At 43.5% G+C, this 14,118-nt stretch overlaps 1 protein-coding gene across 3 annotated transcripts in view; it reads left to right on the top strand.

Annotated features, from left to right (window-relative positions):
* Positions 1 to 14,118, top strand: part of ADAMTSL4 (ADAMTS like 4) — a 201,108-nt gene that overhangs the window by 50,495 nt on the left and 136,495 nt on the right. For all 3 annotated transcript variants that reach the window (XM_073639550.1, XM_073639549.1, XM_073639551.1), the window contains exons 4-5: positions 1,084 to 2,164; positions 5,455 to 5,557. In XM_073639550.1, coding sequence (XP_073495651.1) covers positions 1,084 to 2,164; positions 5,455 to 5,557 — 1,184 coding nt within the window. The remainder of the gene's footprint in view (positions 1 to 1,083; positions 2,165 to 5,454; positions 5,558 to 14,118) is intronic.

The following is a 14,118-nucleotide window of genomic DNA, read 5'->3' as shown; positions in this document are numbered from 1 at the left end:
TACACATTAGCTAGCTGTTGGCCAAATAATGGTTTATCGGCAGCTCTCTGTCGCGACTCCTCCATACACAAGAGAGCTCACTCTCTCGAGGAAACGCTCTTGTGTTCTTTATGAGAGCTCCGCTACCAGACATTTCTGGTGACAACTTATCCCTAGAGAACAAAAGGAGGGGCAGTCCCAAATCGGACATGCTGGATTTTTAATTCTCCCAGCAATAATCTGTTTGAGGCCCCATAGAAAATAGACTGTTGACCCAACCCATTGATATTGGGGACTTCGGGCAACGCTTGGGGCCTTGAGAGTCCTTTTTAGAGTCCTTATTCCCTGGTCTTTTATCTATGCCTTTAGCTATAGCTGATTTGGTCTATTTTCCATGATAAATCTTCTTTTTAATATATCTTCGATCTTTTTTATTAGCCTTGAGAACTGTTCACACGTAGACTAAATCCTCTATAAAATATTTACTCTCTTGGCTTTATGCTAGTTCTTTACCTACAGTTAAGCTGTCTTGAGGTATAATAACATATATTTATTGGTGTTAACTTATTGTCCAATTCCTGTACTGTCAGACTATAAAACCTGGGCCTCTTTACAATGAAACATTAGTTTTCAGAACTTCGACTTTTTAATACGTTTTTAATGCAGCAGATGTGATTTTACAGAGTAGCCAAAGCAATTCCAACATCGGATAACAATCTTGTTTATTTAAAGTCAGTGCTGGAAATTTCGACTTCACTTTTTTTTTTCTTTCACTTTTTTTTCTATACTAAGAGAGTTGGTTTAAAGCAATTAAATATCCTTTCAGCTTTCTTAATGCCTTGTATGGGCAGCTCCTTCACGGAATCTGTTTTCCTTTGCGAGCACGACATTTGTGCCAAGAATTACGGATGAGGTGAAAGGGGATTTTGCATTTTATTTTGGTCAAATGATAACATGGCCATTATTCTGAGTCATGGGTTTGCGTTTCGTAACAAGTGATGCACATTCATTATCGTTATCGGTTGAACATCATATTTATTTGTGCCTAGACGTAATTCATGGCATGGGAGTAAAGATCTTGATTTTTCTTTCTTTTTCCCATAGGTCTCGTGTAAGAAACATAATAAAGCCTGGGAGATATGGTTATGGAAAAGTACCATTTGCGTTGCCCCTACATACTGAAAAAGATGAAACGCAACGCTTTAAGAGACATCACAAGTTAATGAACTTTGGCACTACTGTTAGCCCAAAGAGAGAGCGAAAGAAGGGCTTAACAGCAACACAAAAGTCATTAGACAGCCTTGGAGAACATGGTAGTGAATCTCTAGGTAAAGCTGTTGATTTTCTTGATGTGTCTTCGAAAAAGAGTGCTTCATCTTTGAAAAAACCCAAGAGATCTAGTCAGCCTCCTCAACCTTACTGGCCAGAAAAAATTGCAAATTCTTCAGCTCCGAATGATTTTCACCATAGACAATTTGAAGGAGAATCAGCAGAACATGGGTCACTTGTTGGTGGAGAAGGTGGAAGACAATCTATTAACCATCAAAGACATGACACCAATACCCAGGATGCTCTCTGGGATCCTGAGACAGAAAGAGAAGATGATGATCCACTTTATCTCACTGAAAATGAGAAAAGTGGAACTAGCACCAGGACTACAAGGGCCAGTGAAAAGCTGGAACAGAAGATGCCTTCAACTCAACCTCCACCATTGACAAAGACTTCTAAACCAATGCAATCCAAAATAAATGGTCAGAGAATGTATACTGTAATGAGAAAACTTATAGGTAGTCATCAAGCGTTCAAGAAAGATTACGATGAGGAGATAGCACAAATTTCTGATGCCACCAGTGATAAAGGAGTCGAACATGAACAAAACGGTCACAAATCTGATTCATCACACCGTCCTAGACCCCGTAGTCAAAGACAAAGTCCATATAGGCATGGTACAGATGGTAGCAGGACATATCCGAGTATTTACAGAGACCATCCATCCAGACCTTTGCAAGGAGATGCTTGGGCTTCACTGGGAAGAAACCCCTCCCTTACCTTTGAAAGAGGACAAGACCCTAGGCAAAGTCAACATCAAAATTCTGATGTTCCACTTTCTCTATATAATCCTGGAACAGAAAAAGAATTTCACTGTGCAGGTCCAAAGAAGCAATACAAGTCATGCACCCAAGAGGTATGGCATTATTCCATCCTAATTACTAGAGTTCATATAACACAGCAAATTTTATGAACAATAAATGGTCTGCAAGAATTTCTAAATATTGTTCCTTTTGGTTTGTTTTCTTAGTGTTACAATAAACGGACCTCCCGCAGTGCCATAGAACTGGACTTAGATCATTTTCAGATCCTGTGATGAGTTTGGTCCAGTTCTGTAGAACAACATGAGGTCCTGGCCATCTAAAAGTTTCCTTATTCACAACATTTTAATTTCCAGTACAGTTGAGCAAAAAGATTTGTAGGACCCTTGTCAAAGATCCACGTCAGTACTCCTTGGTAGGGCTGTGTGAAGTTCCTCGAAGCACTCGAGCACCTCTTGTGATTACTAGGAACCTCACATGTTATAACATCATGTGAGGCCTAGTCGCTAGACCTCATGACATCGGCAGAGCCAAATGATCACAAGAGGCATCCAGTATGTTGGTGTTCGAATGACGGGCAAGGAATTTCGCACTGCCCTAGTGTGACTATGAGGAACCCAGTCCAGGGTCTTGCAAATCTTTTTGCTCAACTCTTAATTGCCACTGCTCATCTTACACCAAATTCTGACTATTTGAGCTTTGGGCAGATGGCCGTGATATTGTAATGGTCTTTATGCTCCCCAGTGACATATTTTTAAATAGTTGATAGTAGGGAGAACAAAAGAAGGTCTTATAGTTTTATGGTATTCAGAATAGATGGTAAGCAGACCCAAACAATTTGACTAAAGCCCTCCATACACATTAGACTAACCTTAGCCAAACCCGCAATATAGACGGATTCGGACAATAATCTAATGTGTATGGGGGCCCCAGACAATGGATTGTCTGGGGAGTTAAGGGTACGGCAAGTCCGATTTTGGACTGCCGATACTTTTGTTCTGTGGAGAGATTGCCGCCGACCAAGTGATTTGATGAACCATTGCTTGGCCGACAACCATCTAATGTGTATGGGGGCCCCAGACAATGGATTGTCTGGGGAGTTAAGGGTACGGCAAGTCCGATTTCGGACCGCCAATTCTTTTGTTCTGTGTAGAGATTGCCGCCGACCAAGTGATTTGATGAACCATTGCTTGGCCGACAACCATCTAATGCGTATGGCTGGCTTAAGTCTTTCAAGATATCAGTCATTGCTACTGGCAGATGATTATTCACACTCACATAAAATCAATGGGAGTTTCGGAAACAGCGTAACATGTTCACCTCACAGCAGCCATCTTGTTGGCATTAACATTGGTATTTGGCAAATTGGTGTATTAGAATTCAGCGTGGGGTGAACTGCAGAGAAATAAGAGTCCCATCTTGTGCATGTTCTGATGGCTCCAGACTTAAAATATCCTATTTGTGGGCTGCTGTAAACATTTTTACTATTTATGTGACAGTCGGTATAAATGCAACTGGATACGTCTACTGTGAGCGGCCCTCTGCATTGTTCAAACAAGACCTAATTATAATTCACGTTTGACATGTTTGCATTTGCCTCTCTCACAAAGACTTAGTTGGGAAATATCTTCCGTCTGCTTCAGCTTCTTAAAATCTCCATCACAGTTTGTGATTCCTTGTATTGAGAGGGTTTGTAGGCGGTGTAATACCCAGACCTTGTGTTCAGCGAAAGTCCCTGGGACAACCACAAAGCTTTCTCACACTCAGCAATTAGAGAGTTCTGTCAAGTCCTAAAAGCTGGCTAGCTTTTTCTAATCGAAGTAGTAGATCCTCTTGTTGTTGACATCACTCAAGATCTAGCTGTTGACAGAATGATCATTTGGTGGACAGCTATCCCCTCGACACCTCACAGGAGATCAAAAAGATCAAGCCCTGGAAATCCAACATGTCAGATCCTTCTCACTCCCAACATCATTTGTTGGGGCACAGTTGGGAGGCCCCCATACACATTAGACTGCTGGACAATCCCACCGATATCAGTTCTTTCGTCTTACTTGTCTAACGTGTGTGGGGACAATTAGGCACTTTAGCATCATAGCTTCTGTTTTTAATGGGTCATGACCATGAACACATCCCAATGTCTTACAGAGGACAGATGATAATTTTCTGATCGCTGAGGATCCCACCAATCTCGAGAATGGCTGATCCTACAGAGCCATGGTTGAGTGGAGTGGCAGTTGATCGTGCACACTCTATGCACTGCAGAGCTCTGGTTTGGTGGGGGTCCAAGTGGTGAGATCCCCATGAATCAACGAGTTACCACCTTTCCTGTGGACAGTTTCTTTAAAGGGAAGCTATCACCCGAAAATGAGCTATTGTCTAAATCAGGTTTTTGTGTTACATGTATTTAAAAAAAAATGGCATTGCAATGAATAATAATAATAATATAGTAATTTTGCGGTTTTCACACTGCCCACTGGGGTTTTTTAGACTTGCACTTTCTGACCTTTGAGGAAGAATTTACTACAACGCTCCATATTATCAGAGGAAGGATTACACTGATAGCTAACTCCTCTGTACACAGCTGATAACACAGGATCCACCAGTCACAATAGGCGATGTCTCAGCTCCCCCTTTACAATGACCTTTGAACACGCTCATTAGATGCTTCAATAAAAAATAGGGGTGGAGTTAGTTTATTGCCAATGTACATGTGTTATTTCATGAAATAACAGGAAGTCAGAGTCTAAAAAGCCCCAGTGGCCAATGTGAGAATTGCAAGAGTTGTGCTTTTTTTACTTTTAATACAGATTGTGATACGTTAAAAAAAAACATTGTCAAAAATATTTGAAAAATAAATTTAACACAAAAATGTGATTTATACAATAAATCAATTTCTGATGATAGGTTCATTAAGTTCTTTACCAATAAAGTTCTTAGAATGCAGTGGATTCTATGCAAAAATTGCCTTGCTAAAGAGTCTGACCAGGAAAGACGACCCAGCTTGTCCAACACTGGGTGGCATAAACCGGTGCCAGATGTCTCTATCGAGTATAACAGCATTATTAGCCAACAGAATCTTCAGAATTGGCCCATCAGTCATGGAAACAAACACTAGGTCCTTATGTTCTAGGTGGTAAAACTTCACACCACAATGGGCTAGTCCTTTTGATTTTTGCCGATGGTCTGATGAGGTCTTTGTCTCGATTATGTTGTATTTTAAAATGTGGTTTCTACTTTTGTCTCATATTTCGCCCATGGGTTTCTAGAGTGTACAGTAATCGACTTCCTTGAGTGTAGTCATCAACATGTGATATCTTTACTGATTGTGGACATTTTTCCCATTACAGCAAAGAATAAAATCTATTCCTTTGTTTGTTTGCAGTCATGCCCAGCCGGTCAACTTGACGCAAGAACTTTACAATGTTCAACTTTTAATAACCAGGAGTTCATGGGTCGTCTGTATCAGTGGGAAGCATTCACAGAAGGTAAGGGCGTTTCACCGCGTCTATAATACAATAAAGTCATTGTCTTATCTATGGTAAAGTAGATGCCTAGATAGGTTACAGATAAAACTGACGTGAGATTTCGTCAGCCTCATGTATTATAACATAGGCCATTTAACAAGAGTTATCCCATTAGCCTCAGAATCGACAAACATTAACGGGACTGGCCAACCAACTAATGTGCATATGGAGGGAGGGCCTCCAGGCATCTGGTGTAGGGTGGGGATACAAGGATTGGGCATTTGGATTGCCTCTGCTAAACTGAAGGGCCCCATACACAAGAGGTATCTATTGGCTGAATGATGGTTTGCCCGATTTTTCGGCCAGCAGCTATCTCCCCCGGTTCCCCCATGCACAGGAGCATATGGACACTAAGAGAGAACCACTGTCAGACATCTCTGGCTTATATCTCCGGGTAAAAAAGGATTGGCAGTCTGAAGTCGGACATTAACTTTGGGAGGCCCCCATACACAGTAGACTGTAGTCTGAGCATACCGCTATCGGCAGGTTCGGCTGGCGTTGGTTTACTGTGTGTGGCAGCCTTAAATTGTAAAGCATTTTTTCAGAGGTTTGGTCTCATAATCGACCTTGGTGACAGTTTCCATCAATAGTATAAACTGTCACTGGTCTGTTGTCAGGTTTGGTTGAGTCTTTTAAGGCTATATCTTAGGAATAGACCCTTACCAGCCATCAGTAAATAATTACAAGACAGTTTTCCAGCCATTGCTTGTCAATAACAGTTCATTTTCGGGATAGATTGAGTACCAGTCTCCAGTTTAAAACTGATTAGTACGACCGTCAAGAAATTCATTTTTGGGGCAAACTACTAAAGACCTACCCATGTGCTCAAAGTTATTTGGAAATATTTTCATACAGCGTATATATTTAGTTAATTTAGAGTTAAAAAGTTGTTGCGGACTTAGATATTGGTAGTATAGGTCATCAATGTCAGATGGGTCAACGTCTGGCACTTGGCACACCGAAGATCAGCCATTTGTGACTCCCATTTTGGTTGAATGTGCCCAGTGAACGGCGCCATAGTGTAGGGGTTGTTAAAAAGAACACAATGATACCATCCTCCCAACCTGCTGTTTAGAGGGTTGAATGGAGAAAGTGACGAGAGAAACTGCAGTACAGCAGGAAGGATGAGGGAAGAGTAAGGAAGACTCGTGCTGTGTGTATAGAGTGGATGCCACATATAACAAGGCTGCAGGAGGTTTCCATTTCCTCTAGCGGTTCATGCCCCTCTATCTCTAATATCCGGTATTGTTCCCTGTGGTATAATGGAATCAGCAGACTTTCCCTCCCATCATTAAACGACAAGAGTCATAAAAGCCATGTGTGATGTGTGACATCACTGCATGTCATGTAATACCAAGTGTCACTGCTCCGACTAACCCTACATCTGGTGTTTGAAAGGCAAGCAGGAGTTACTAGACCTACTGTAAAAATGTTTTGGTCCCTGGCACTGAATTTCTAAGAATGACAAGCTCTGTTAATGACTTATACTGTATGCACAGTAAATCTTGTAAAAAGTGCCATGCCTGATTCCACCTCTGTAGCTGAAGGGCTTATGGGCCTTTTGGACCCCCTAAAGAGGATCTGTCACTTCCTCAAAAAATCGAGTTAAATACCTTGTAAAAATCCATGAGCTCTACTGCTTCTGCCACTTTTTTCTGCTTTGCTCTGCGTCGCTCCATTGCAGAGATGTTCACATTTGCTTCTTTTGGAGCGCAGCAAGTGAAATCTCTGCTTGCAGTGCAACTGGGCGTTTCTTCACCCCTCCCTCCCAGACGCTGCCAATCACAGCTCAGCAGCTGATCTAGCAGTGAATCTGTCTCAGACTTCCGATCTGTGACTGGCAACATCAGGGAGTGATGGATGAAATCGCACCCCTCCCCGAGAAGACTCTGAAGAAACACCCAGATGGACTGCAAAGTAGAGATTTCACATAGTACACTCCTGAAGAAAAAATTGAATATCTCTGCAATGGAGCAATCCATCGCAAATGGAAAAGATTGGCAGAGTCAGGGGAGCTGAGGGATTTTTACAAAGTGTTTAACTCACTTTTTTGAGCAAGTGACAGGTCCTCTTTAAGTACAAGTGCCAACTCTGCCTATCCTGTCTACCAAGAAGTTGACACAGGCAAAGTGCACAAGAACATGGTGTACAATGCAACCTGTTTCAGTTATAGGTGGTAGCCTGCAGTGCCTATTTTGACCTACAGGCAGTCCATGCCATCGTGAGCCCAAGAACAAATGGCAAGCTTCGTCAGTTGCCGATGACGTCTCTTCTTTGAAAGTAGGAATCAGGATGATGGGGGATCCTTTAAAATTATGCCCTATAATGATATTATGGTACTGGTTGAACACTTATTCCCTGGCAATCCCCACGATGTAGAACAGAAGCAAAAGTAAGGTAGGGTACTTATTAAAAAGTGTACCCTGTGTGTCGCTTCATCAGGACCAAACCACAATGATCATTGTGGTTTGGTCCTAATGAAGAGGTTTGGAAACCTTGAAATGCTTTGACACAATAAACCGCATTCATGCTTTAATGCTTTATCCTTGTGTGCGACCTTTTGAACCTTGGGCAGCGTGGACTCTGAACAGTCGATAGCTGGTAAGCACTGGTGAACTAAGCTTGGGCCATAGCAGAACTTTTCCCTCTTCCTGGGAACAGTCTGGTTGATGTCTCTCGCCCATGGGCTATCTACGTTCTGCTGAGTTGGGCGGTATTTGGCCTTTTGTTTTAGTCTTCTTGTTTCTGTTGGTCGGTGGTCTAGGCAGTCATCATTGTCACGTTACTGGCATTATTATTGTTGAGGTCTTCTCTATTCCAAGAGTTCTCTCCTGTTGTCTCTTCTCCTATGTCTACCCCCGTAGCCGGCCTTGTTGGTGAAGACATGGTTAAAGAGAGTTTGCGTTCCTGGAACATTGTGGCTGGCAGCGACTTTCAAATAACTTTTCTGGTCTTTGATATGTTTGCCGAACTATGTGCGTTTTGACCTCACTGATGTTCATTTTAGATACACCACGTTCCTCACTCGTGTTGCCTCCTCCAACACTTCTATTTTAGAACAAGGAACTTTTTTAGATACAAGTGCTGCTAAGTCCAGCCAGCTTGTCCTTCTACTAAGTGGCTCTAGCCCAAGACCCCTGCTGAACCCGTGACCCCTGGTTAGTTGTCTATATTTGTAAGATATTTGGAGTTCTTTTATTCCAGGTGTACGCTTTGATGGACAGTTGAAAGGTCTTCAGAAGTTAATAATACAGTTTGCAAAAATATGTCTAGAGTAGCTATAGTTTTTATTACAGATTATATGCAAATTAACTGACTTCTGCCGCTATCCTGCAATATAATCTGGTCCAAAAGGGATAGAAACTGTGACTTTTGCCTGACCTCCATGAACGGTTTGAGGAGTCAGGCACCACTTATGTATAATATCGTTGGCACTGAAATCAATGGTCTCTGCAAGCAAAAAGTCTCAAGTCTTTGGCCATTTCTTCATACTTGGTGAAAGCCAGCACTGTTAAATTCCACGCAGTCCATTTATTTACTGGCTAGGAGCAGCCACCTCTTTGAGACTTCTCCAAAAAATACCTTCTGACTCCGTAAAACAGTTTATACATGGCTTAAAACTTTAACTGAAGCTTGAATTGCTGAATTGAGGACAACAAATGGTAGCCTTCATGAGAATAATAAAAAAAAAAAATCAGTAATTTTCCCGGAACATTGGCAGGTTTCCGCCAACCTACTTCTTCGCCTGGGGCTTTGATCTTGCCACACGTGACTGTTACTTTAGTCATCACGTTCCTCTATCGCGTTACTTCAGGTACATCAGCAGATAAGAGGGAACGTCTGATCTCAGGATTAGTCCTTTCTTTAGAAGTTTCCACTGAGAGTCGTGTTACATTCTCCGGGTCGTGGATTTATACAGAACAGCGCATCTGCAATGCTTAGGACCTTCTCTAGTCTACTCTAAGTAATGCCATTTAGTGGCCATTTTCTATAGTCGGAGGATTAGTGTGCAGAGGTTTTGGAATTTAGTGTTTTGATGTTTTTTTGGGTAACCTGTCTGTCTGCACATTGCTTACTAGGTAAACGGACCATGTCCCGTGTGTAACAATGCAGTGCTTTCCAATGGTATGCATTACATAAGCGCGGACAACTTCAAACAAGCAGATTCTTTAGTTCCTCTTCAGCTCCAGAATCGTAACCTAGAGGCCACAAATATGTCTTTTTTTTCACCTGACACAAGTGGTGCTTTTCTCCTGAATCCGGCATTTGTTTTACTTTTGTTCCCGCTCCTCTCCGTTCTTGAGATATGGCCTTTTCTTCCCTGTATATAAATCTAGCCTTTATAGCCAACTAGGCGTGCTCCTCAAGAAGACACCCACAGAGTAGAGTTGAGGATTACACCCAATCGGTTAAGTAGGCTGGATTTTTAGACAAAGAAGAAGGAGCCGTATCTCAGGAATGGAGAGGCGCAGGAGCAAAACAAAAACAACGCCGGATTCAGGAGAACAGCCGCATTTGCACCAAGCAAAACACTTTTTGGCAAGTGATAGGTCCTGTTTAAAGTAGTTCAGTTTTTTTTGTTAAAAAAAGTACCTAGTAGGCTTGATACAAATTAATTCACACAACTAAGTCCTCTCACCACCCTAGTAATTTGTGCCCTCTGGACGAGAGCCTTGTGAACCACCTCTTACCTGGCTGCATCTACAGATCTTCTTTTGATTAGCCGGCCTGGTGCTATGTCATCATTGTGGCCTGATATCATGCCAGGCCGACTAATCAGAAGAAGAACTGAGGATGACAGCAGGTAAGAGTTAGCTCTTACAGATCCAATCCAGTGGCCACCGATTCCTTACATGGCTGATGGACGAATCAATTCCCAATATTTCTAGTTGTAACCTATGCAAGAAGAACTGAGCAACAAGCGTTCAATTACACCACAGCGCCCCCACAGGAGAAACTTTACTCAGTTCCTTGGATACTTCTCAGTCCTTCAGAGCTAGAAGCTCTCTCCCTGTTCATCAAATATGGTCACCAGATTTAGGAACAGAAATGATGTAATTAGAGGAACTTTGTCCAAGTATATGGTACCTGATGGAAATGTCATGTCAAGTCCTGCGTGTCAGACTCCAAGGTAAATATCAGGGCAGATGGTTCATTGAAATGGCACCTTGTATACAATAGCATGTCTGCATACTACAGCCGTGGCCTTCAGATTAATCCACCCTCTGACGTCTAAGTAGAAACATCTACCCTGCTTTCCGTCGGCAGGTTGACACCTTGTCAGGTTGATGGCTCCTGATTTGTACAAGCCCTTGGAATAACGCATACCAGCACGGTGTGTCAGACTGCAGGAAACACAATCAGTACCTTGCGCAATTAAAGGATTTCGAAGAGCACAGATCACTAATATCTTGTGCAAACTAACATCTGTCAGTCCATGAAAACACCAAGCCTCCCGGAGATCATATCAGATGGTCGCACTGGTCATGCTTGTCTCTCGCACGCTTAATACTTGTGTAGAAAACATCCGAAGTATTTAATAATTAGACTCCGAAAAATGTGACTCAAGTGGTGTAATGATATGCAAGATTATGCCAAAGGACACATTTTTAGGGTCCAAAATGTTCTAGTACTTGATAAATTCACTTGCTAATGTTCAATTTCTCTGTTGCACCTCTGACGCCTCATTCTCGAAAGAGCCCCTTTTTTGAGTTTACCCTGGGTGATGGGGGACTCGGCATCGGGTTGAAGAGATGGGGTGCAGCTGTGGCCCAGACCCGACCCGTGCTCAGGGCCGTCACATGAAAAGGAAGATGTTGTGGGCTCGTCCAGGTTGAGTGGCTTATTTAACGACTACTCCACCTGTGGTGCCTGGTGAAGGGTCACCTGCGCCGCTGCAGTCCACCGAGGCCTGGTGTCACGGTGGCCAAAGTTCTCACTGCTCCCCACAGGTGGAGCAAGGCCTCGGGGCAGGCAGGCAGGATGGAAAGGGGGTAGTAGTGTGGGGAGTACGGGCACCGCATCGCATGGCATGGCGCAGAATGAACAGTCCGGAGGCCATAGGGGTGAACTTCCAAGGCTTTACTCACTTAGAGACGACAGCGGGAAGGCGACTCCCTGCTCCCCGCGGAGTCCTGCGGCTGCCAGGGACGGGGGTCCGACTACCTCCGAGGAAGTCCAGCATTCAGTCGGGACCCTACACCAGAGTGTTCCTGCACTACAGACCTTTCCCTTTCCCGTCTGTGCGTGTGTAGATAGGCCGGGTCTCCCTCTGAGCTCCTCTCAGAACTAGGGCACGGGTGGCAATTCCTCTCCATCCGCTGCCCGGTGGGATCCTCTGGGCCTACCGGGCTTTCCCAACCAGGACTTGGAGTGACGAGGTCGGGTGTTGGGGGCCAGTACCCCTCTTGCAGCTAGAATCCCTCTAAATAGATCAGCTAGGCGAGGACAGGTGGCGTACTCCGCTCCGTCTGCATCCTCCCCGGGACCCATTTGCTATGGAGCCACACTCTTGAGCTCCGGGCCTTCTTGGTCCTGGTCATTGGCCGGGTTGAGACATTCCTGGTCTGCAAGCTGTCCCTCGTCCCAAGGCCGGGGTACGAGGGCTGTGTCCCAGGCCGGTGCTGGCCCACACAGGATCTGCACTCCGGGAGGGAGGTCACATTTACACACAGTATATGACAGCACAGAGAACAGCCGAAAGACCTTGACTATCAAGGACCAGCAAAAGACCAAGACTAAAGATGGCTTTTCATTAAATATGAAATCTAAAGTGTAACTAACTTGTAAGTCCTCCACCCTCACCCACTAACTGGTTCCTACCACTTTGTGTTCCCCAGTCTCCCTGTAACCAGGGGAGCAGCACCTGGTGCATACTAGCTCCCTCTGGTGGAGAAATGTGGTGTTGGATGCAAAGGTTGTGTCACGACTATCATACTGTTCTTACCTCAGAGGAGGAATACTACACTCCATTAGAAAAGTGCAGCGTCCCTGTGGCGGCCGAACCCTCAGGGGCGCCACACACCCCCAGAGGGGACCTAAGGTATTGCACAGCTCCAGTCTAAATCAGTGTGCTGTCCATGTAATGAAAGGATTTGAGAGAAACAGACTTTGGCAGGCTAATAGTTGACCACCCACTGACATTGTAGCCCAAAAAGACAAGTTGCTCTTTGTGTGAACCCCCTCACTACTTCTTGTACTAACCACAGTCGTATTCTCATAGATTTACCCCAAGAAGTGGATCACAAATGGCCATCACTTATTCATATATGCGTGAAAGAGACGTTTTGCTAGTTTTGGGAAACTCCTTATGGGAATGGTAGCCTTGCACAAGACTCTTCCTCTCCCCAGGCACCACAACTTTTGCTAGCTAGTGATCAGGATGGTGCAAGCCTTCCACTATAAGGGTTTGTCTACGTGAAGGCACCTCCTCCTGGTTTGATATTAGGGCAATGCCCCTGAAAGAGCTGATCAGCTACAGATTTTTTTGTAGTCACTTACAATGGAGACACATAGCTTTGCACAGAAGCTGTGTACACCAAACAGTTGAAAAACTATTAGCAAAGTTGCTTCATTTCTTAAGATGCATAAAAGTGAATACAAATGTCGCAAAAATATACATACCCTTCTATTCTATTAGATTTGAGATTTTCCACAGGTTTTGAATATCAAACAGATGCTTCATTCTGTGACTACAGTGGCCTCTTTTAAACCTATAAGTCCTCTTCTCTTATTTCAAGAAATCTTAAAGAGGGCTTTTTACTTGTCAAGAATATGTCCTTTTTACCTCGGTGTATTCTCCTGATTCCGGCAATGTTTTTCTTTTCTTCCTGCGCCTCTCTTTTCCTGAGAAATGGCCTCCTTTTCCTTGTATATAAATCTAGTCTTTTTAACCAAGTGGATGTGATTCTCCTTCTGTGGGTGTGTTCTTGAGGACCACACCCACTTGGCTATAAAAACTAGATTTCTATACAGAAAAGAGAGGGCCATATCTCAGGAACAGAGAGGCGCAGGAACAAAAGACAAACATTGTCGGACGAGAACAGCGGCATTTACACCAAGGGAAAATTCACTTGTTTATGGCAGGTGATAGGTTTTCTTTATGTTGCTTTTTAGACTTGAAAGTTTAACAGGTTTGCAATTCTTTCCAGCTAACAGCATGGCTGAGTCCGAGTTAGACCGCTCTCAGACTGGTGTAATTTTAACATATGGTATTTTTGAATATTTTTTAATTCCCTATGGGGTTTAGTGATTAAGAACAAAGCATCTTTTAGGAAGAGACCTTATTATGATCTCCTCGCTGCTCCTTTGCTATGGATTTCTTGTGCATTTTCCCTCGAGAAAGTCCAATTAAATTCAAATTATTTTGTAAATATTGGGATTAGCGGGAGCCGTGTGGCCCCTGTGTGTCTGCGTGGAATGTGACATGGGGTCTCCGAGTACAGACAGCCGAGCGGAAACCCTTTAAAGTGGCTGCAAGGGTGATTAACACGGAGTAATTGTAATCGTCATTGTTCTTTTCT

Source organism: Phyllobates terribilis, unplaced genomic scaffold, assembly GCF_046119375.1.
Source record: "Phyllobates terribilis strain yellow unplaced genomic scaffold, ASM4611937v1 Scaffold_7__3_contigs__length_470593459, whole genome shotgun sequence".
Taxonomy (NCBI): Eukaryota; Metazoa; Chordata; class Amphibia; order Anura; family Dendrobatidae; genus Phyllobates; species Phyllobates terribilis.
This window is presented reverse-complemented; position numbering and strand designations above follow the sequence as displayed.